General features: G+C 44.1%; 1 protein-coding gene across 1 annotated transcript in view; it reads left to right on the top strand.

The window, feature by feature from the left end:
* Positions 1–21,226, top strand: part of LOC134216434 (neurotrimin-like) — a 245,413-nt gene that overhangs the window by 199,625 nt on the left and 24,562 nt on the right. Inside the window, exons 3-6 of the mRNA XM_062695324.1 lie at positions 6,415–6,631; positions 20,412–20,570; positions 20,647–20,775; positions 20,903–21,053. Coding sequence (XP_062551308.1) covers positions 6,415–6,631; positions 20,412–20,570; positions 20,647–20,775; positions 20,903–21,053 — 656 coding nt within the window. The remainder of the gene's footprint in view (positions 1–6,414; positions 6,632–20,411; positions 20,571–20,646; positions 20,776–20,902; positions 21,054–21,226) is intronic.

The following is a 21,226-nucleotide window of genomic DNA, read 5'->3' as shown; positions in this document are numbered from 1 at the left end:
TCATGATTTTGCAAAACAAGTACACTGGAGTACATTTCGGCGATTTTCGATCGAATTGGCCACCCTCCGGGAACTTCCAGGGCCTGGTTTCCTTGGGGAAGTGGCCAATTTTCATTCGCTTTTGGAACCCATCTTGCGACATATCAAACTTCATGATTTTGCAAAACAAGTACACTGGAGTCCATTTCGGTGATTTTCGATCGAATTGGCCACCTTCCGGGTACTTGCAGGTAGACCTGTGCGTGAAATTGGACCGGCAGTGGCGTGATAGATCATTTTCAGCCAGCAGCGTCACGCCGTTGGTGATTGGCGGTGGCGTGGATCGGCGTAAACCAGTTTCAAGCGCCAACATGTATTCAGAAGTTCCTCCCGGAATTCTTCCAGAAGTTCCTCCACGAGTTTTTTCAAAAGATCGTCAAGAAATTCCTTTGGACATTCCTCCAGATATTCCTCTATAAGTGCCTCTGGGAAATTCTTCCAGATACTCCGCCCGAATATCGTCTGGAAGTTCCTCCAGTAATTCCGCCGAAAGTCCTTCCAGGAATTCCTCCGGAATTTCTTCCGGAAGTTTCTCCATGAACTCTTCCGGAAGTTCCTCCAGGAGTTCCTCCGGAAGTTCCTCCAGGAATTCCTCCGGAAGTTCCTCCAGGAATTCCTCCGGAAGTTCCTCCAGGAATTCCTCCGGAAGTTCCTCCAGAAATTCCTCCGGAAGTTCCTCCAAGAATTGCTCCGGAAGATCCTCCAGGAATTCCTCCGGAAGTTCCTCCAGGAATTCCTCCGGAAGTTCCTCCAGGAATTCCTCCGAAAGTTCCTCCAGGAATTCCTCCGGAAGTTCCTCCAGGAATTCCTCCGGAAGTTCCTCCAGGAATTCCTCCGGAAGTTCCTCCAGGAATTCCTCCGGAAGTTCCTCCAGGAATTCCTCCGGAAGTTCCTCCAGGAATTCCTCCGGAAGTTCCTCCAGGAATTCCTCCGGAAGTTCCTCCAGGAATTCCTCCGGAAGTTCCTCCAGGAATTCCTCCGGAAGTTCCTCCAGGAATTCCTCCGAAGTTTCTCCAGGAATTCCTCCGGAAGTTCCTCCAGGAATTCCTCCGAAGTTCCTCCAGGAATTCCTCCGGAAGATCCTCCAGGAATTACTCCGGAAGTTCCTCCTGGAATTTCTCCGTAAGTTCCTCAGGAATTCCTCCGGAAGTTCCTCCAGGAATTCCTCCGAAGTTCCTCCAGGAATTCCTCCGAAGTTCCCCAGGAATTCCTCCGAAGTTCCCAGGAATTCCTCCGGAAGTTCCTCCAGGAATTCCTCCGGAAGTTCCTCCAGGAATTCCTCCGGTAGTTGCTCCAGGAACTCCTCCGGAAGTTCCTCCAGGAAATCCTCTAGAAATTCCTGGAAATCCAGGTGGCCAATTCCAGTTTTTCGGGGGAATTCCTTGAGGAACTTCCGGAGAAATTCCTAGAGGAACTTCCGGAGAAATTCCTGGTGGAACTTCCGAAAGAGTTCATGGAGAAACTTCCGGAGGAATTTCTGGAGAAACTTCCGGAGGAATTCCCGGAGGAACCTTCGGAGGAATTCCTAGAGGAACTTCCAGGTGAATTCCTGCAGGAGCTTCCGGAGGAATTCCTGAAGGAACTTCCAGGCGAAATCCGGGAGGAGTTTCTGGAGGAACTCCCCAGAGGCACCTACGGAGGAATGTCCAAAGAAATTTCTTGACGATCTTTTGAAAAAACTAGTGGAGGAGCTTCTGGAAGAATTCCTTGACGAACTTCTGAAGAAATTTTGGCGCTTGAAACTGGTTCACGCCGATCCACGTCACCGCTGATCACCAACGGCGTGACGCCGCCGCCGCTGCCTGAAAATGATCTATCTCTGAAAATGATCGCCACTGCCGGTAAAATTTCAATCAGCACACAGGCTCACCTGAAGTACCCGGAAGGAGGCCAATTCGATCGAAAATCACCGAAATGGACTCCAGTGTACTTGTTTTGCAAAATTATGAAGTTTGATATGCCGCAAGGTGGGTTCCAAGATTGAATGAAAATTGGCCACTTCCCCAAGGGAACCAGGCCCTGCAAGTATCCGGAAGGTGGCCATCGATCGAGAATCATCGAACTTGTGTATACTTGTTTTGCAAAATCATTAAGTGTGACATGTCGCAAGATGGGTTCCAAGATTGAATGAAAATTGGCCACCTCCCTAAGGGAACCAGGCCCTGGAAGTACCCGGATAGTGGCCAGTTCGATCTAAAATTGCCAAAGTTTACTCCATTGTACTTGTTCTGCAAAATCATGAAGTTTGACATGTCGCAAGATGGGTTCCAAGATCGAATGAAAACTGGCCCTTTCCCCAAGGGAACCAGGCCCTGGAAGTACCCGGAGGGTGGCCAATTCGATCGAAAATCGCCGAAATGTACTCCAGTGTACTTGTTTTGCAAAATCATGAAGTTTGATATGTCGCAAGATGGGTTCCAAAAGCGAATGAAAATTGGCCACTTCCCCAAGGGAACCAGGCCCTGGAAGTACCCGGAGGGTTGCCAATTCGATCGAAAATCGTCGAAATGTACTACAATGGACTTGTTTTGCAAAATCATGAAGTTTGATATGTCGCAAGATGGGTTCCAAAAGCGAATGAAAATTGGCCACTTCCCCAAGGGAACCAGGCCCTGGAAGTACCCGGAGGGTGGCCAATTCGATCGAAAATCATCGAAATGTACTACAATGGACTTGTTTTGCAAAATCATGAAGTTTGATATGTCGCAAGATGGGTTCCAAAAGCGAATGAAAATTGGCCACTTCCCCAAGGGAACCAGGCCCTGGAAGTACCCGGAGGATGGCCAATTCGATCGAAAATCGCCGAAATGTACTCCAGTGTACTTGTTTTGCAAAATCATGAAGTTTGATATGTCGCAAGATGGGTTCCAAAAGCGAATGAAAATTGGCCACTTCCCCAAGGGAACCAGGCCCTGGAAGTTCCCGGAGGGTGGCCAATTCGATCGAAAATCGCCGAAATGTACTCCAGTGTACTTGTTTTGCAAAATCATGAAGTTTGACATGTCGCACGATGGATTTCGAAGCCGATCTGCCAGTGACCATTTTTTCCGGGAGGGAGGTAACCCCAGTACTCCCTGGAATATATCCGGAACCATGGCCATTGGACAAAAATGGTTCCTAAAACTATAGGAATTTTGTGATCGATTCCAGAAGATTGCTTGAAAATCCGTTAGAAATTGGCTGAGCTGCATCGTTTTGAATTTTGAATTTTGTCGTAAAATGGGGGTTGGGGACGTACGTGTTAACCCAAATAGGTCCAACGGTTTCTCCAAACCATTGATTTCGGTCAACAATCTACCCAGCTCTAAATACGAGTTTTTATTTCTTAAACTAGAGTTGGACTTTCTTAACCTATCTACTAGGTCTAGCAAGGCGGGGGTTCTGAAGAAAAAAATTGCGTTTGTTTGTTTTTTTTAAACATTTCTAGGAATTTTATGAATATTTAGCCCCTGAATGTAAAATTTTTGCTTTTAATTTCCCTTAGTAAAAGAAGGGCGCCCAACGATGGTTTCGTCAAGGGCGCTGGGACTCTACGCTACGGCTCTGGGTACGAAACATTATTCTATTTATGGTAACGGCTGTATTTTGGACAGGGTTCATATTTTGGACCACCTAGCTTAATTTTGCTATTCGGCCAAATTCGGTCAGATGGGTTTCTTACTAGTCGTTTGTTCGGCCCAGTGGCATTAGGCCAAATGGGTTTCGGTCAAACGACCCTTCCTCGTTCTATGATTACTTATGAAAAACAAGTTTCTATTTTTTCTTTTAATTTCTTTTCTCCCATTCGAGCAGAGAAGTTAATTTTTTTTAAAATATCCGAAAAGCAAACTCTATTCGATATAGGGTAACGGTACCAATAGTGGTAGTAGTATTAGGTATTAGTAGATCAACAAGAGAAAATATTTTTAAAATTGATAATTATGATAAATTCAAAGTTGTAATACCTTAGCAGATAGATAAACTAATAAATTTGCTAACAAAAATGAGATTGGTGTCATTTAACATCAACAACTACCAAGTATCGTTTGCACCACTAATGGGTACACTGTTCCTTTAGTGGGGGAGAAAATTATTTTGGTTTCCATAGTGGTGCTATCCATTGATTTCTTATGAGAATCGCCACTATTGGTAGAGTTGCACCCAGAGCTTAAAATATTCATCTTCATGAAGCAACTTCGGTCCGAATTTTGACAAACATCGCGTGAATATTCAAAACATAGAATGACATAGTCAGACGACTACTCCACAAACTCATTCATTCGACTGTCACTGAATGTGTTCACTATGTGCAGAAAAAACATAATTATCATTGTTTATGTTGATGTTTACCGCTGAAAGTGCCTCGCGGATGAAAATCGGATTCAGTCCTGTGTGATAAATCACTTTACTCATTTGAAACGTGTTCAGATTTCAGATAATTTATCAATTTGTAAAATGTGCATAAATATTCAATGACTAATATTCAACTGAATATTGACTGTCCAGAGCCGACTATGAATGTGTCGGAAGTGAACTGACAAATGAAGAAAAATGGACTTCACTAAAAAATTTCGATTATTTTACACTCTGGTTGCACCACTATAGGTGCAAGGAAGTCAATTTTGTTAAGGAAAATCATTGTTTTCAATAGTTTTTCGGGCGAAATCTTGGGATAAGTTGTATTTGACAGGATAACTAAATCATGACACACAACTGAAACCATCATAAAGTGCATTATTATGAAAAATCTCATTAAAACCCTACTACCTGCACTATTGGTGCTACCTCCACTAAGGGTACGGTTACCCTAACATCATTTATAAAAGAAACCATTATAAACTTTCCTTCGCTATTTGAGCCCACTTAATTTAATTAACATGCACCGTGACTCATAAGATAGTAACGGAAGATACGCTAAGATTAATTTTCTTAAAGCAAACAACAAAAACAGTTTGTGAACTGACTATATACGATTGAAATGTATATCTTGATATGGGGCTCATACAACACTACAATTTTCAAGAAGGGGTCGAAAATACGTCACATAGAGTGTTTTTATTGTACAAGGGTCATTGAAATGTATACTAAAACGTTTGATGAACCCAAGCCTTTCTTGTTGTATATGAAATATAATTATAGCGATCAACACAATTTAGCTTGGAATCGAGAAGGACTCCTAAACTGCCGCTAACCGCAAGTCGAGCACATCAGTATATGGACGCCCATATACAGATGTGCTCGACTTGCGGTTAGCGGCAGTAAATATCTTAACTAATTGTATCGTTCAACAGTTTTATCGCCTAGAGTTATTGCTTCGTGAATAAAGTTTAGTTTCCTTGTGAATGAAATTGAAATACATTTTTTAACATTAAGTTCTAAAAGATTTTTTTACACTAGTTAAAGAAAATGTTCACTTCAATTTGGAATGTCTAGAAAATGTTTACTTCAGTTTGTAATATTTAGATTGGATACCAAGCGTAGTTGACCTTGTAGACCAATTGCTCTGAATTCCAGAACAATTTTGAGAGCCTAGAACGTGCATTTGGTAAATCGAAATTTTCTACATTCCAAATGACAGCATCCGTACTCCAGCAGATCTTGCAAAAATGAAAAAAGAATCCCATAAAACATAACAAACTAGCAAATTACAGAAAACTAGATGATGTGAATTAGAAAACTGTGAAAAAATGTGAAAATCGCTTAGAAGACTCCCGGGAACCTGCTGTTTGAAATCATGATTCTAATGATTTCTTGATCGCAGTATTCGCCATGTAAAACAAGAAAACATGCAGTTTGGTTCAGGTTTCCTTTAATACAAGTTCCATACAAATGCGTGAAAAATTGTTAATTTATTTATTAAAACGGATGTTATGAAATTTGCATAACAAGTTTAGTCACAAGATGAATAATTCCACAAATGTACCATGCGTCTCCATATGCTTTCATGCTTATATGCTACTGAACAGTTTTTAAAATCCCCACCCATCGTTTCCTCTGGGAGGCCCTTTTTTCCTGAAAAACACTCACGGGGACATCCAGATATCGTAATAACTTAGTATTTCAACTTATATGAACATGCAATCATGCAAACATCCAAGTGGCTTCATCCACTTCATCGTGAATACAAATTTACTGTCGACTATCATTATAACGATTGTAACTACTGTGTATAATATTAAATTTTTGAAGAAACCTCTGAGAAAATGCATTTTTAATGTATTCACAACTGAATTCACAACTTTCATTGATCAAGTCTTCATAATTCTATTAAGAATGCCCAGCCCCAGCCCAATAAAAAGAACAATATTTTGTTATCATGCCATCGAACCAACTTTGCTGCTATATCTTCTTAGTCTGATCATTGCATTATATCCGCCCCTCTTTAATCTCTTACAGGTCGCCTGGATGCACTTCGAGCAGTCGGCAATCCTAACCGTGCACAACCACGTCATAACCCGGAACCCACGGATCAGCGTGACACACGACAAGCACGACAAACATAAAACATGGTTTCTACACATCTCCAACGTGCAGGAAGAGGACAAGGGTCGTTACATGTGCCAAATCAATACGGTTACGGCCAAGACCCAATTCGGTTATCTACACGTGGTTGGTAAGTTCCTATGTTGCATATTCGGTTTCTATACCAAAAAGTGGGAGAAGATTACAAAAGTGGTTTGGGCGCCGCTTGTTGCCTGCAGGCTATCACAAACAGCAGCACAAGCCGAAGATGTAAAACGGAGCTATAAAACCGAAAAATTGGCACGCTGACTAATTTACATATTGATACGATGCAAATTGATGAATCGATCGTTCCTCTTTCGCCTGGCGTAGCTTCCGGGAGATGTTGGCAGCGGTGTGGGGCGTGTTGGGAGGGAAAATGAGAGGCGTGCGAGTGACAACAACTGGGTTCGGTATGCAAATATGGCTGGAGCACATATTTACCAATTCGGGCAGTTCGATAATTCACATTTTGTGGTTGATTTGGTGTGATGGCAATAACTTGTTGCGTCTGGTCGAATTGTCGTCGCTGCCGCCGCCGTTCGACGCCATTGCAGCGCAAAGTGCCGTTCGCCGGCAGTGTGATGCAGATCGAAGGGAGAAAAACCACACTGCAGACGGAATGGAGCCAACTTTGAGTCATGGCTTCATCGGATGGAATCTGTGAAGCTTTAATTGGTGCCGGAAAATGGCACCTCTCGTCACTTTGTTGCTTGTGATTGATTCGAACGGTTTCCAGTACATGACTAAATGAATCCGTACATGAGTGACAACCGATAAAGCTGGGAGTCATTATTCATTCGTCATTTTCGACACCTCATCAAGTCGACATAATTGTCATACAGTGATTATGACAATTTGATAATAGTTACTGTGGTTGTTGGAAGTGATGCAGATGGAAGATAAATTGATTAGCGTTAGTGAAAATTTAGTTATCACCATGCAATCATACTTCATCTATCACGATCATTATAACTGCGATTTGTTCAATTGTAACTGAGTATACCGTGTCTAATAGTAATTCATGCTTTATCTGGAATAATGACGAATGACAGGTGGCAAGCAGAGGATTTGTTAGCCCTTCACCACCCCTGAACGATAGAAAAAAATGGGAATTTGTATTCGAAGAATATACAGCAGAATGAAATCTTATGTTTATCACTTTTATTATTTTATCACTATATAGGAGAGGATGTCTATGACAAGAATCGTAATGTTGAACTGAGTTGAAAAAAACACTCTTCAATAAAATTAAGAAAGGTTAAAATCTTGTGACGTTTGCTATTTTTAAGCAGATAGAACTTTTAATCTCGAGTCATTCAATATCTGGACGCACTTTTTATTTTCCTATAGCGCTTGTACAAATAATTCACGCGTTGAGCGTGAAGCTCAACGCGCCTCGTACCTTTATCGATGTTTGTCCAAACGTAAGTTGCTCCAAATAAAGCATCTGATGCTACAGAGTTGAATCGCACTAAAATTACATATAGAATTAAAATGTACAATTATTTGTTTGTATTGTGTGTGTATGAATTGCTGGTACAATTATTATTATAGAATTAAATGGGATTGTACAAACTCGTCTTATGACAAGCAATGTTTTGTTCGACAAAAATGTGTGAAAATTATGCAAAAAAAATGCCAATGACATTTTACAACAGTGAGCCTCACAACAGGTTTATGAAATATTTGAACAAAAAAATCGACTGCTAGCTTAAAATAGCCCTGACTATGCAAGACTGCCTCAATAGCTTAGATGTAACGATGTTCACGGGTTTTTACTTCTCGCAACAGTTGAAAAATATAACTAGCTGATGCCATTTTAGAAAATCTTGATCATATTAGTGATATTCGGTTACCAGAAAACTTATGAGAGTCCATAGTATTTAGTGCGGTGGAAGCTTCTTCTGTGGTTCTTGTATACCTAACCTCATCTCCGCCAGGTCAGTATACATTTTCCGAACTGTCATTCAATATCTTCCATCCCTCTTCTGAACTGTACATTTCTGTACACTGTTCCTTTCCTCGGTATGCGGTCCTTAGCCTCTTACCCAGCAACTCCTATCCCTACCTTCCCGTGGTGCTGGCCGTGATACGAGCAACCTTTGGGAAGATCGGGTAGCCAACCCCGATGAGAACTATGGTCGTATGCTGACAGGGAAGGGGGTTTGTTCCTCTCCGGAGGTGCTAATCTTATTGAGCGTCTGTTCTCCATGTCAGGATCGGCTCACAACAGCGTCTGTTCTCCATGTTAGGGGCGGCTGATCATCCGAGTGCCAGCGAGGGATTCTAAATGAAACTGTGCACCATGGTCCATCGGAAATAAGGAGGAATGGTCCTCCGGAAATTTAGGGGGTTTGGTGTCAGGCCTTACAAGCCAGCTTTTAAAAAATAAACATAAGCAACGAACAATCAACAAGAGAGTACGGACCGGAACCATCAGCGAAGACCACCGCGACGGAAAGGCTAGTCCCTTTTCGTCGCAGTGGATTGGAAACTCGGTTCGTGGAACTGCAAATCTCTCAACTTCATCGGGAGCACACGCATACTTGCCGATGTGCTCAAGGACCGTGGATTCGGCATCGTAGCGCTGCAGGAGGTTTGTTGGAAGGGATCAATGATGCGAACGTTTAGAGGTAATCGTTCCGTACCAGAGCTGTGGCAACACACACGAGCTGGGAACAGCTTTCATAGTGATGGGCGATATGCAAAGGCGCGTGATCGGGTGGTGGCCGATCAACGAGAGAATGTGCAGGTTGAGGATCAAAGGCCGGTTCTTCAACCTCAGCATAATCAACGTCCATAGCCCACACTCCGGAAACACTGATGATGATAAGCATGCATTCTACGCGCAGCTGGAACGTGAGTACGACAGCTGTCCAAACCACGTCGTCAAAATCATCATAGGAGATTTGAACGCTCAGGTTGGCCAAGAGGAGGAGTTTATACCGACTATTGGAAAGTTCAGCGCTCACCGGCTGACGAACGAAAACGGCCTACGACTAATTGATTTCGCCGCCTCCAAGAATGTGGCCATTCGCAGCACCTACTTCCAACACAGCCTTCCGTATCGGTACCCCTGGAGATCACCACTGCAGACAGAATCACAAATCGACCAAATCGTTCTGATTGATGGACGGCACTTCCCCGACATTATCGACGTCAGGACATATCGTGGCGCTCACATTGACTCTGACCACTATCTGGTGATGGTTAAACTGCGCCCAAAACTATCCGTCATCAACAATGTTCGGTACCGACGACCGCCGCAGTACGACCTAGAGCGACTGAAGCAACCTGATGTCGCCACTGCATACGCGCAGCATCTCGAGGCAGCGTTGCCGGAAGAGGGTGAGCTCGATGGAGCCCCTCTTGAGGACTGCTGGAATACAGTTAAAGCAGCCATTAACGACGCAGCGGAGAACAACGTCGGGTATGTGGAACGAAGTCAACGGAACGATTGGTTCGACGAAGAGTGCAGACAGATTCTGGAGGAGAAGGACGCAGCGCAGGCGGTCGCGCTGCAGCAAGGTACCCGGCAGAACGTGGAACGTTATAGACGGAAGCGGAGACAGCAGACCCGCCTTTTTCAGGAGAAGAAACGCCGCCTGGAAGAAGCGGAGTGCGAGGAGATGGAACAGCTGTGCCGTTCTCAAGAAACACGCAAGTTCTATCAGAAGCTCAACGCATCCCGCAAAGGCTACGTGCAGCGAGTCGAAATGTGCAGGGATAAGGATGGGAGCATCTTGACGAACGAACGTAGGGTGATCGAAAGGTGGAAGCAGCACTACTACGAGGAACATTTGAATGGCGCCGAGAGTACAGGCAGTGAAGATCAAGACAGCGGAGGAGATGACCACGACAGTTCACCAGACGATGGAAGCCAACCAGCCCCCACATTGAGGGAAGTTATGGTTGCCATCCAACAGCTAAAGACCAATAAAGCAGCTGGTAAGGATGGTATCGGAGCTGAGCTCATCAAGATGGGCCCGGAAAAGCTAGCCACTTGCCTGCACAAACTGATAGTCAGAATCTGGGAAACTGAACAGCTACCAGAGGAGTGGAAGGAAGGGGTTATATGCCCCATCTACAAGAAAGGCGACAAGCTGGAGTGTGAGAACTTTCGAGCGATCACCATCCTTAATGCCGCCTACAAAGTGATATCCCAGATCATCTTCCGTCGTCTGTCACCATTAGTGAACGAGTTCGTGGGAAGTTATCAAGCCGGCTTCGTTGACGTCCGCTCGACAACGGACCAGATCTTTACTGTACGGCAAAATCCTCCTCACGGGCAGCAGGGACTCTATCCAAGGGCTTGACGATCCCTCCCCAGGCCATCTGCGAGTTGTGGGGTTTGTCTAGGATGTGGTGGGGTTTGACAGTGGGCCCTGTTAAACTTCTATAAAAAGCTGCATGTATCCGCAAGTAGGCCCCACCAAAGCGACCGTGTGCCGCTCAAAGCGCACAAGCCCAAGTCCTGGTGTTAGGTGGGACGCTAAACAGACCTGACACGACGGCCCTCCGACGAGACAGGAGGTTTGCGCAGGCCCAATAAGCCGCCTAGAAAACCAATCATTACGAACAATATAAGAGATAATGCAACTCGATATAATCGGCATAGACCTAGGCGACGAATACAGGATCACGATTGGAAGCTTGGAACATGGAATTGCAAGTCGCTAGGTTTCGCAGGTTGCGACAGGATGATCTACGATGAATTACATCCCCGCAACTTCGACGTCGTGGCGCTGCAGGAGATTTGCTGGACAGGACAGAAAGTGTGGAAAAGCGGGCATCGAGCGGCTACCTTCTACCAAAGCTGTGGCACCACCAACGAGCTGGGAACCGGCTTCATAGTGCTGGGAAAGATGCGCCAACGCGTGATTGGGTGGCAGCCAATCAACGCAAGGATGTGCAAGCTGAGGATAAAAGGCCGTTTCTTCAACTATAGCATCATCAACGTGCACTGCCCACACGAAGGGAGACCCGACGACGAGAAAGAAGCGTTCTACGCACAGCTGGAGCACACATACGATGGATGCCCACTGTGGGACGTCAAAATCGTCATCGGCGACATGAACGCACAGGTAGGAATGGAGGGATGTATAGACCGGTCATCGGACCGGATAGTCTGCACACCGTATCGAATGACAACGGCCAACGATGCATAAACTTCGCAGCCTCCCGCGGAATGGTAGTCCGAAGCACCTTCTTTCCCCGCAAAAATATCCACAAGGCCACATGGAGATCACCTAACCAGGAAACGGAAAACCAAATCGATCACGTTCTAATCGACGGTAAATTCTTCTCCTACATCACGAATGTCCGCACTTACCGCAGTGCGAATATTGAATCCGACCACTACCTCGTTGCAGTATGCCTGCCCTCAAAACTCTCGACGGTGTACAACACGCGTCGAAGACGGACGCCGCGGCTTAACATTGGGGGGTTACAAGATGGTAGACTAGCCCAAGGATACACGCAGCAGCTGGAAGTGGCACTCCCAACGGAAGAGCAGCTAGGCGCAGCGTCTCTTGAATATGGCTGGAGAGATATTCGATCCGCCATTGGAAGCACCGCAACCGCTGCACTTGCCACGGTGCCCTCGGATCAGAGAAACGACTGATATGACGGCGAATGTGAGCAGTTAGTGGAAGAGACGAATGCAGCATGGGCGAGATTGCTGCAACACCGCACGAGGGCGAACGAGGCACGATATAAACAGGCGCGGAACAGACAAAACTCGATTTTCCGGAGGAAAAAGCGCCAGCAGGAAGATCGAGACCGTGAAGAAACGGAGCAACTGTACCGCGCTAATAACACACGAAAGTTCTATGAGAAGTTAAACCGTTCACGTAAGGGCCACGTGCCACAGCCTGGTATGTGTAAGGACATAAACGGGAACCTTCTTACGAACGAGCGTGAGGTGATCCAAAGGTGGCGGCAGCACTACGAAGAACACCTGAATGGCGATGTGGCAGACGAAGATGGCGGTATGGTGATGGACCTGGGAGAACGCGCGCAGGATATAATTCTACCGGCTCCGGATCTCCAGGAAATCCAGGAGGAGATTGGCCGGCTGAAGAACAAAAAGCCCTGGGGTTGACCAACTACCAGGAGAGCTATCTAAACACGGTGGTGAGGCACTGGCTAGAGCGCTGCACTGGGTCATTACCAAGATTTGGGAGGAGGAAGTTTTGCCGCAGGAGTGGATGGAAGGTGTCGTGTGTCCCATCTACAAAAAGGGCGATAAGCTGGATTGTAGCAACTACCGCGCAATCACATTGCTGAACGCCGCCTACAAGGTACTCTCCCAAATTTTATGCCGTCGACTAGCACCAACTGCAAGGGAGTTCGTGGGGAAGTACCAGGCGGGTTTTATGGGCGAACGCTCCACCACGGACCAGGTGTTCGCCATTTGCCAAGTACTGCAGAAATGCCGCGAATACAACGTGCCCACACATCATCTATTCATCGACTTCAAAGCCGCATATGATACAATCGATCGGGACCAGCTATGGCAGCTAATGCACGAACACGGATTTCCGGATAAACTGACACGGTTGATCAAAGCGACGATGGATCGGGTGATGTGCGTAGTTCGAGTTTCAGGGGCATTCTCGAGTCCCTTCGAAACCCGCAGAGGGTTACGGCAAGGTGATGGTCTTTCGTGTTTGCTATTCAACATCGCTTTGGAAGGGGTAATACGAAGAGCAGGGATTAACACGAGTGGTACAATTTTCAATAAGTCCGTCCAGCTATTTGGTTTCGCCGACGACATAGATATTATGGCGCGTAACTTTGAGAAGATGGAGGAAGCCTACATCAGACTGAAGAGGGAAGCTAAGCGGATCGGACTAGTCATCAACACGTCGAAGACGAAGTACATGATAGGCAGAGGTTCAAGAGAAGACAATGTGAGGCACCCACCGCGAGTTTGCATCGGTGGTGACGAAATCGAGGTGGTAGAAGAATTTGTGTACTTGGGCTCACTGGTGACTGCCGAAAATGACACCAGCAGAGAAATTCGGAGACGCATAGTGGCTGGAAATCGTACGTACTTTAGACTCCGCAAGACGCTCCGATCGAATAGAGTTCGCCGCCGTACCAAACTGACAATCTACAAAACGCTAATTAGACCGGTAGTCCTCTACGGACACGAGACCTGGACGATGCTCGTGGAGGACCAACGCGCACTTGGAGTTTTCGAAAGGAAAGTGCTGCGTACCATCTACGGTGGGGTGCAGATGGCGGACGGTACGTGGAGGAGGCGAATGAACCACGAATTGCATCAGCTGTTGGGAGAACCATCCATCGTTCACACCGCGAAAATCGGACGACTGCGATGGGCCGGGCACGTAGCCAGAATGTCGGACCGTAACCCGGTGAAAATGGTTCTCGACAACGATCCGACGGGCACAAGAAGGCGAGGTGCGCAGCGGGCAAGGTGGATCGATCAGGTGGAAGATGACTTGCGGACCCTCCGTAGACTGCGTGGCTGGCGACGTGTAGCCATCAGGGTAGAAATATTTCACAGTCAATGCAGTGAAAAACATGGATCTCAGTAAAATCTGCTGTCGCCTTCATCGCCGCCGTGCTGAGTGCGACTGGGTGCAGCCGAAAAATCATTTCCAACACCGACTATTCAATTTCGCATTTAGCCACTCACAAGTCGCTCTGACATGCTGCTCAGTTCGCGCCTTACCGTATGACTGTGAGTGGCCCATTTAAACGCGTGTTGATTTTTTTCAATTTGCTTGGTGAATGTGTACATTTTGCTGTGGTAAATTTCATCTTCGCGACGCTGTGGGTGATGTGAGTTCTCTTGTTTACTTTTCTGCCTCTCCGGGAATGTGAGGTTGATTTCAAAGCAGGAAGAAAATAAAAAAATGATATAAAAAAACATCACCTTCATCCAGTGCTGCCGAATATTTACAATCCTGGTAGCCATGGACCGAGCCGAATGGAGAAGACTCTTATTTACCGCACAGGCCACTTCGGTCTTAGTCTGAATAAATGAAATGCATCGTGTACTGTCGGGAGATGTTATCGACTACGGTACAGCGAAGTTGCGTCAGGAGCTGGAAGAATTGAGAAGGTTGACGAAAACAGAATCAACACCCTTCTCCTCGTTCTTACCATCCATGAGGGGCCCAACCCGACTCTATTACCCTATTACTATTACCGATGCAGTGCTTTGGTTGCTGGTCTTTCGGCCACACCTAATACCGCTGTAAGATAACTAAGAAAACAAAAAAAAGGAAAGATCCTCCAACTTCCCAGTTCCCCCAGTATAGATTACCCAATGCTAAAAAACCTCCCTTCCCAGTTGAAATACTGATTCTCGAATTGGTCAACCAGGCTTGGTCTGACCAAATTTTCAATGATGAGTGGCGGCGAAGTATCGTTATCCCAATCCCAAAAACCAGCGTTTTCTCTCGGGACGTTCCGAAATTCCGAAAATTTGTGGGCTTCGTGGCCGTGCGGTTAGCAACGTCAATCGTCTAAACGCATGTGCTATGGGGTATGGGTTCGATTCCCGCCCAGTAAGGAGACAACTTTTCGTGATCAGAAAATTCTCCACTGGTCCACTGCCCGAGCAACACAAATTAGACAAAAATGGTTGCAGCAACTTAATTGTGACTAAATCTGGTCACATATGAGTTGCAGTAACCTATGTCAAACATGTGTGCTGCTAGGGTGGGTGTTATGTGTCCTGTCCGTTGTCTCATGCTAGGTGTTACGTGTTCAGTCTGTACGACCTCGGGTCGAAGACGGTGTTCCTGTCTTTTTTTAAATTCCGGCCAATCTCGCTGACCTCCTGCGTATCCAAGGTCGTCGAGAGGTTGGTGAACCGCCGGCAAGGGGAAAAACTCGAAACAGTGGTGTCTCTCGAATTTTCGAATGCGTTCAACAGGACACGGACGCCTTTGGGTCTCCAACAGCTGAACGACTGGGGTTTTTAGGCAACATCCTGGCTTTTGTCCGGAATTTCCTAACAGGTTCCTCCTTCCAGGTACTCATTGGAAATCAGGCTTCGATGACCTACGAGGAGAAAACTGACTTACCTCAAAGGTCTGTCTCTGCTGTTACACTTCCCTTCATCGCCATGAACGGTGTGTTTCGATTCCTACAACCAAACATCTACATTTTTATATACACCGATGATATTCTGTTGGCTGTCGTCAGTGACACTCCAGCACGCACATCTGCTCTACGGCTTGGAACTCACCTGCTTATCCCACCGTAACCTCATATGTAGATACTTTATCGCGGCCCTTTAATCAGAACCGTTTTTGGGTTGCTACCATCCACACCAGCCGAGTCTGCCTGTGCTGAGGCAGGCATCTCCACTTTCTACTATCGTGTGCCGGCGGCACTCTGCCGCAAAGCCGCCTCATTCGTCGCAACCACGTGTGTAGATCATAGAGTCCCTCTGTCGAAAGGACAGGATTCGGCACACGATGGCCGGCGTCGGTCTCCCCCAGTGGCACGAGTCTACTGGCATGGAGCGAGGAGCCCGAGCAGCAAACATATTGCACATCGATCACACTAGCTTATATATGACCGGATGCAGTCACAATATGGTTCCTGCAACCAGATTTGCTCAGCTTGTGCTGCTTGGGAGCTGGCACTCCTCTACAGCCACAATAAACAGCTCCATAGCTAGAAATTTCCGCAGAGGTGATAACTGGAGTCGGGATCGGGGTCACAGGGACAAACCTGGCAGTCTTGGTTGGACAGCCTCCCGGACATTTGCAGCATTTTTCCCGCTGTTGTCTTCGTCGCCGTTACGTACCCATCGAGAAAACCGATTTTAATCTTGACAGATTCTGCCAACATAATTTCCGCTTCACAGAGCGAACAGCCTAAACACCCCTGGATCTAGAGCACCCTTGCCAACAAACACCCGAACACAAAGACATTGCGGAATACCTGGCAATACTACCGCCGATCGTTTTGCGGGAACTGGATACCAAGGTCAGCGATTCTCAACATCCGTTCCTCTGGGGGATACCAAAACCTGGATAAAAAAGGTATTGTGGGAAGACTGGGGCCGCAGTTGGAGATCATCTACCAACACGAAACTCCGCAAAGCACCACCTCTGCTTGGACAAACCTCCCTAAGGTGAGAGATCAGCAGGTCATCTCCCGGCTCCACACACCAGGGTCTCCCACAACTTTGAGGGAGGGCCCTTCCGAATACACTGTGAAGTCTGCGATGTTCCTAACTCAGTAGAACATTACCTCTGCCAGTGTACCAAATTCCAAGCCCCAAGGGAGGCGTATTGGATACACACAAGCATCAGAGACGCTCATGCAAACTTTATCGCCAGTATCGGCACAGCCTCTTGTACTAACACCTATCTGAATAACATCTCAAAATGTAGATTGTAGTGAAAAATTGCAAAGGCAAGTCTGAATAAATTTTTGGTCGTTATAATAATTCACTTTTTTTAACCTCATGAGATATAGCATACTTTTACACCATACACCGTCGATCACGAACCAATAAAAATAGCTGAGAAAAGCTAAAATAATTGAAGCACCAAGTGCTCGGCCGTACATGCCTGTACACAAATTTTCCAGTGATCACGACTTGGACGAAAACATGGGAAAAGAGGAAGGAAAAGTATTATATAATGAATTGAGGGTCTGGACGGTCGGGGGTCCGATGGAAGTGTTGATCCGCGAGAATGTTTACAATCGAAGGCGGCTTAATGAGAAAGAGCGGAAGCGGGGTTGGTCTCTCGGGCTGATAGTTCTCAAATAGTTCTAATTTTTTTACAAGAGAGGTAAAAATCTAGAAATAAAAAAAATGAAGTAGCTGTTTGAATGCGTGTGAAAAAAAGAGAACAGAATTATTCCAGGAGAATTTCCAAGGGAGCATCCAAACCAGGGGGTAAGTTTTCGTAACCCGACCAGTAGATAGTAACAGATTTATATTTGAACTTGTTATTCTGTTACAGCAGTTTTTCATAACAGCGGTTGGCATAAAACATGTACCATTAGTAGTTAAAATAACAAAAAAATAAGCTAAATCTCCTCTAGTTTTAACAAAAATATTACAAAATATGTTATTAATTGAACAAAAATATAACTCGATGTGTTACATAAAAAGTTGTGAAAATAGCTTATCCCGACCTGTTAGTCATAACAAAATTTTATCACAATTTTATGTTTCACAAATAACAAAACTTGCAATAATTTTGTTATAAATTCTCTGCCAAAGATGGAGGAAAGAAAGTTTCATGATCGTCATAACATGATTATAACATAATGTGTTATGTTTATTTCTTCCGAAAAAAAAAATTGCCTACATTTTTGGTAGATAGGAATTGGAAAAACGAAGGTAAAGGTAAAGTTGAGCCAGCTGGACAAAGTTAATTTCCTACATTATGGATAATCATAATCTTTTCAAGAACATAATTTGTTATAGTACAAGCTATTTTCACCACTTTTTAGTAACACAACGAGTTATATTTTTGTTCAATAAATAACATATTTAGTAATGTTTTTGTTAAAACTAGAAGAGATTTTGTTACAATTTTTGGTATTTTAACTTCTAATGGTACATGTTTTATAACAACCGCTGTTATGAAAAACTACTGTAACAGAATAACAAGGTCTGATATAAATCTGTTACTATCTACTGGTCGGGATACTATAAAAATTATGTAATTTAAAAGATTATGATGATCCATAACATTGTCCAGCTGGTTAATCTTTGAATGTAGGTTCAAGTTATACTGAAGGTGGTACCTTCGTTTTTTTCCAATTCCCATCTACCAAAAATGTAGGCAATTTTTCTTTCCTCCTTCTTTGACAGAGAATTCATAACAAAATTATTGTAAGTTTTGTTATTTGTAACACAGGTTGATATAATTGTGATACAATTTCGTGAAGACTAACTGGTCGGGAAAGCATGGAAGCCCAATGTTTAGACAGAATGGAAAGAAATTAGATTGCCATTATAAAGATTGAGATTGAAAGGAAAATGTTACCGTCTTCACGGATATCGTTGACCACGCACTTCACGCAAGAAAATTTTAAGGAGCATCCATAAAGAATGCGAAGTTTGAAAGCTCTATATTAAGGATATTTACAAATTTCATATTAGAAAACATAGTATGAATAGATAAATATGGAATTAGGCAGAACTATTACGGTATTTAGGGATCTTGGAACCCTTTGTGGGGTCTGAAGTCTAGTCTGATGCATTTTGAGAAATCATTATGGAATTCAGAGCTCAGATTGACTATAAATGCCGTGCGCTTCTCCAAGCTCGGGGTTAGTCCTAAATATTTAAAAGCATTCGGCGCTTTTTAGGTTACCTTAGCGATCCTACCGAAGTCAGTTTCAACAACACTTTTATTGGAATTCGGCACTTTTGCATTACATCATTACCATCGAACATTCCAATTGAAACAGGTTTGTCCCTTAGACACCTCGAGACTCGTGACTAGTGCACGAATCGAGATCAAAGTTTAAATAAATTCATTTAACTCGGAATATTTTAAAAAGTCGGTTTTGAGTCCTGTGTGAAACGTCGGCCGGGCGAGTGTTAGAATTTGATGTTGGAAAATATTCTTTGGGAATATAACTCTGCAAAATCTGTTATGAAGTGAACTTGAGTGAAAACATAGCGACAATAGTTGAAACGGCACCAAAATAAAATTTTCTTGAAGAATTAGAAATTTTCCATAAAAAATAGGAAATTGCTAATAAAAATCCAAATCAATCCACCTGACGTTGGTGGTGCCTTTCTCGCGCATTAAAAGAAATAAGAAAAACACAACAGAGAGGTCGAAATAGCACTTTAGGGGGATAGTTTTTATTTTTTCCATCAATTCATATCAATTTACGATCATTTGAATGCATTGCTGTTATCTTTGATTTTTTTTAGATATTGAAATTGTTTTCCCAAGCGGGGACCATTGGCAAAAAACCATGTTTTTTTAATAACTTTGGAACGCAATGACCGATCAAGCCAATTTTCAATAGGAAACAGCTAGATCGCAATCCGCGTTTATTCGCAACATACTGCGAATAATGCTAAGTATTGAAAAGTGTGGTTCACATTTTTATACACATTTTTATACACATACTCACACACATACAGACATCACACTATGGGCCTTCTATCAAAAGTTCGGTTTTGGAGTGATCCGATAGCCTTTTCGTATACTTTGTATACGAGAAAGGCAAAACTTAGGGCATGAGCAACAAATAATTGGAAAATTTCTACAAATAATGCCAAATTTCCATAAACAATTGAGAATTGGGAACCCTAACCCGGGCTCCTTTACGTTTCATTAACAATGCATTATTCCAAAAAGGTTAGCTGGGGGGTTAGTTAGCCTCCAACATTAATCATCGTCTACAATATTTCACCGTACTTTCTGGTCATGCCTCATTAGCTAAGCAAGTTCCTTAAGTTGTTTGTCTGAATACCCAAAAGACTAAGTGCAGTGTTCTGAGTAGATTCTAATTTTGCAGCGCATATCGTCCTGCCAAACAGGCAAACTGAATCAAATTTACCGTTGGATTTCTTTTCCGTTCTAAATTATTTTCATTGACCAGAGGAAAGCCGGCTGAGTTCTGACGATTTTGGGGTTCTGCCGGGTAAATAAAAAACTCGTTGTAATAATTGCAAGACTGAGTAGCCGTTCAATAAATATAATTAAAACGTACAGTCGATCCATAATCAGTAAATTGTAGATAGCATCCCGAGTAGCACACTTGTCACATATCAGTCACTGTGACTCATATGCGACCAAATCCAGTCACATTGGAGTTGCTGCAACCAAATTGATCTGAACTGTGCTACTAGGGATGCGACATTACCATTGGATGGAGTGTTCACGGTCCCGTTTTACTTTTAATTTCAGTGCCACCCAACATAGACGACTCCGTTTCATCCAGTGATGTCATCATCAGAGAAGGTGCCAACATAACCCTTCGATGCAATGCCACCGGAAGTCCACCTCCCTCCATCAAGTGGAAGCGCGACGGCCCATTGAAGATAACTGTTTCTAAAAACATCTCAGGTAATTTGTATAGTTTAGTGTATCATACCGTTCCGCTAAAATAATATTTGGTTTTGTATTCCGTTTCTGCACGCAGTGAATGACTGGGAAGGTGAGATCCTAACGTTGGAACGGGTCACTCGTCACGACATGGGAGCCTACTTGTGCATCGCTTCCAATGGGGTTCCACCAAGTGTGTCCAAAAGGATCAAAGTCAGTGTCGATTGTGAGTATTGGCTCATTTTATGCTTTTTGTTTGTTTCCATTGAAGAGCACCCACCCACCCGCAATAGCAGTTCGTTGACAATTGTATTTGTTTTTTCGTTTCTTTTTTCCATTTCACCATGAAACAGTTCCACCGATACTGTGGACTTCGCATCAACTGGTTGGCATACCCTTGGGCTATAACGTTACACTGGAATGTATTACGGAAGCACACCCTACCTCACTCAACTACTGGACGCGGGAGAATGATCAAATGATACACGAATCCGTGAAATACAAGTAAGTTTATTTAAATAATTATACTTGTTATCCAAAATTGTATAATTGGTATTTTTTTCAAGAAATCCAAAAGTAAAGTTTCATCTTCAACTTTTTTGCAATCGTATAGATAACTTGATAGTTTCTTTGCTTGTGGTTTTTCATTCTTCATTTATTTACACAGCTTGAGATAT

The sequence above is a fragment of the Armigeres subalbatus genome, chromosome 2, assembly GCF_024139115.2.
Source record: "Armigeres subalbatus isolate Guangzhou_Male chromosome 2, GZ_Asu_2, whole genome shotgun sequence".
Classification (NCBI taxonomy): Eukaryota; Metazoa; Arthropoda; class Insecta; order Diptera; family Culicidae; genus Armigeres; species Armigeres subalbatus.
Note: the sequence above shows the minus strand (reverse complement) of the source record. Positions and strands in the feature narration are given on the sequence as shown.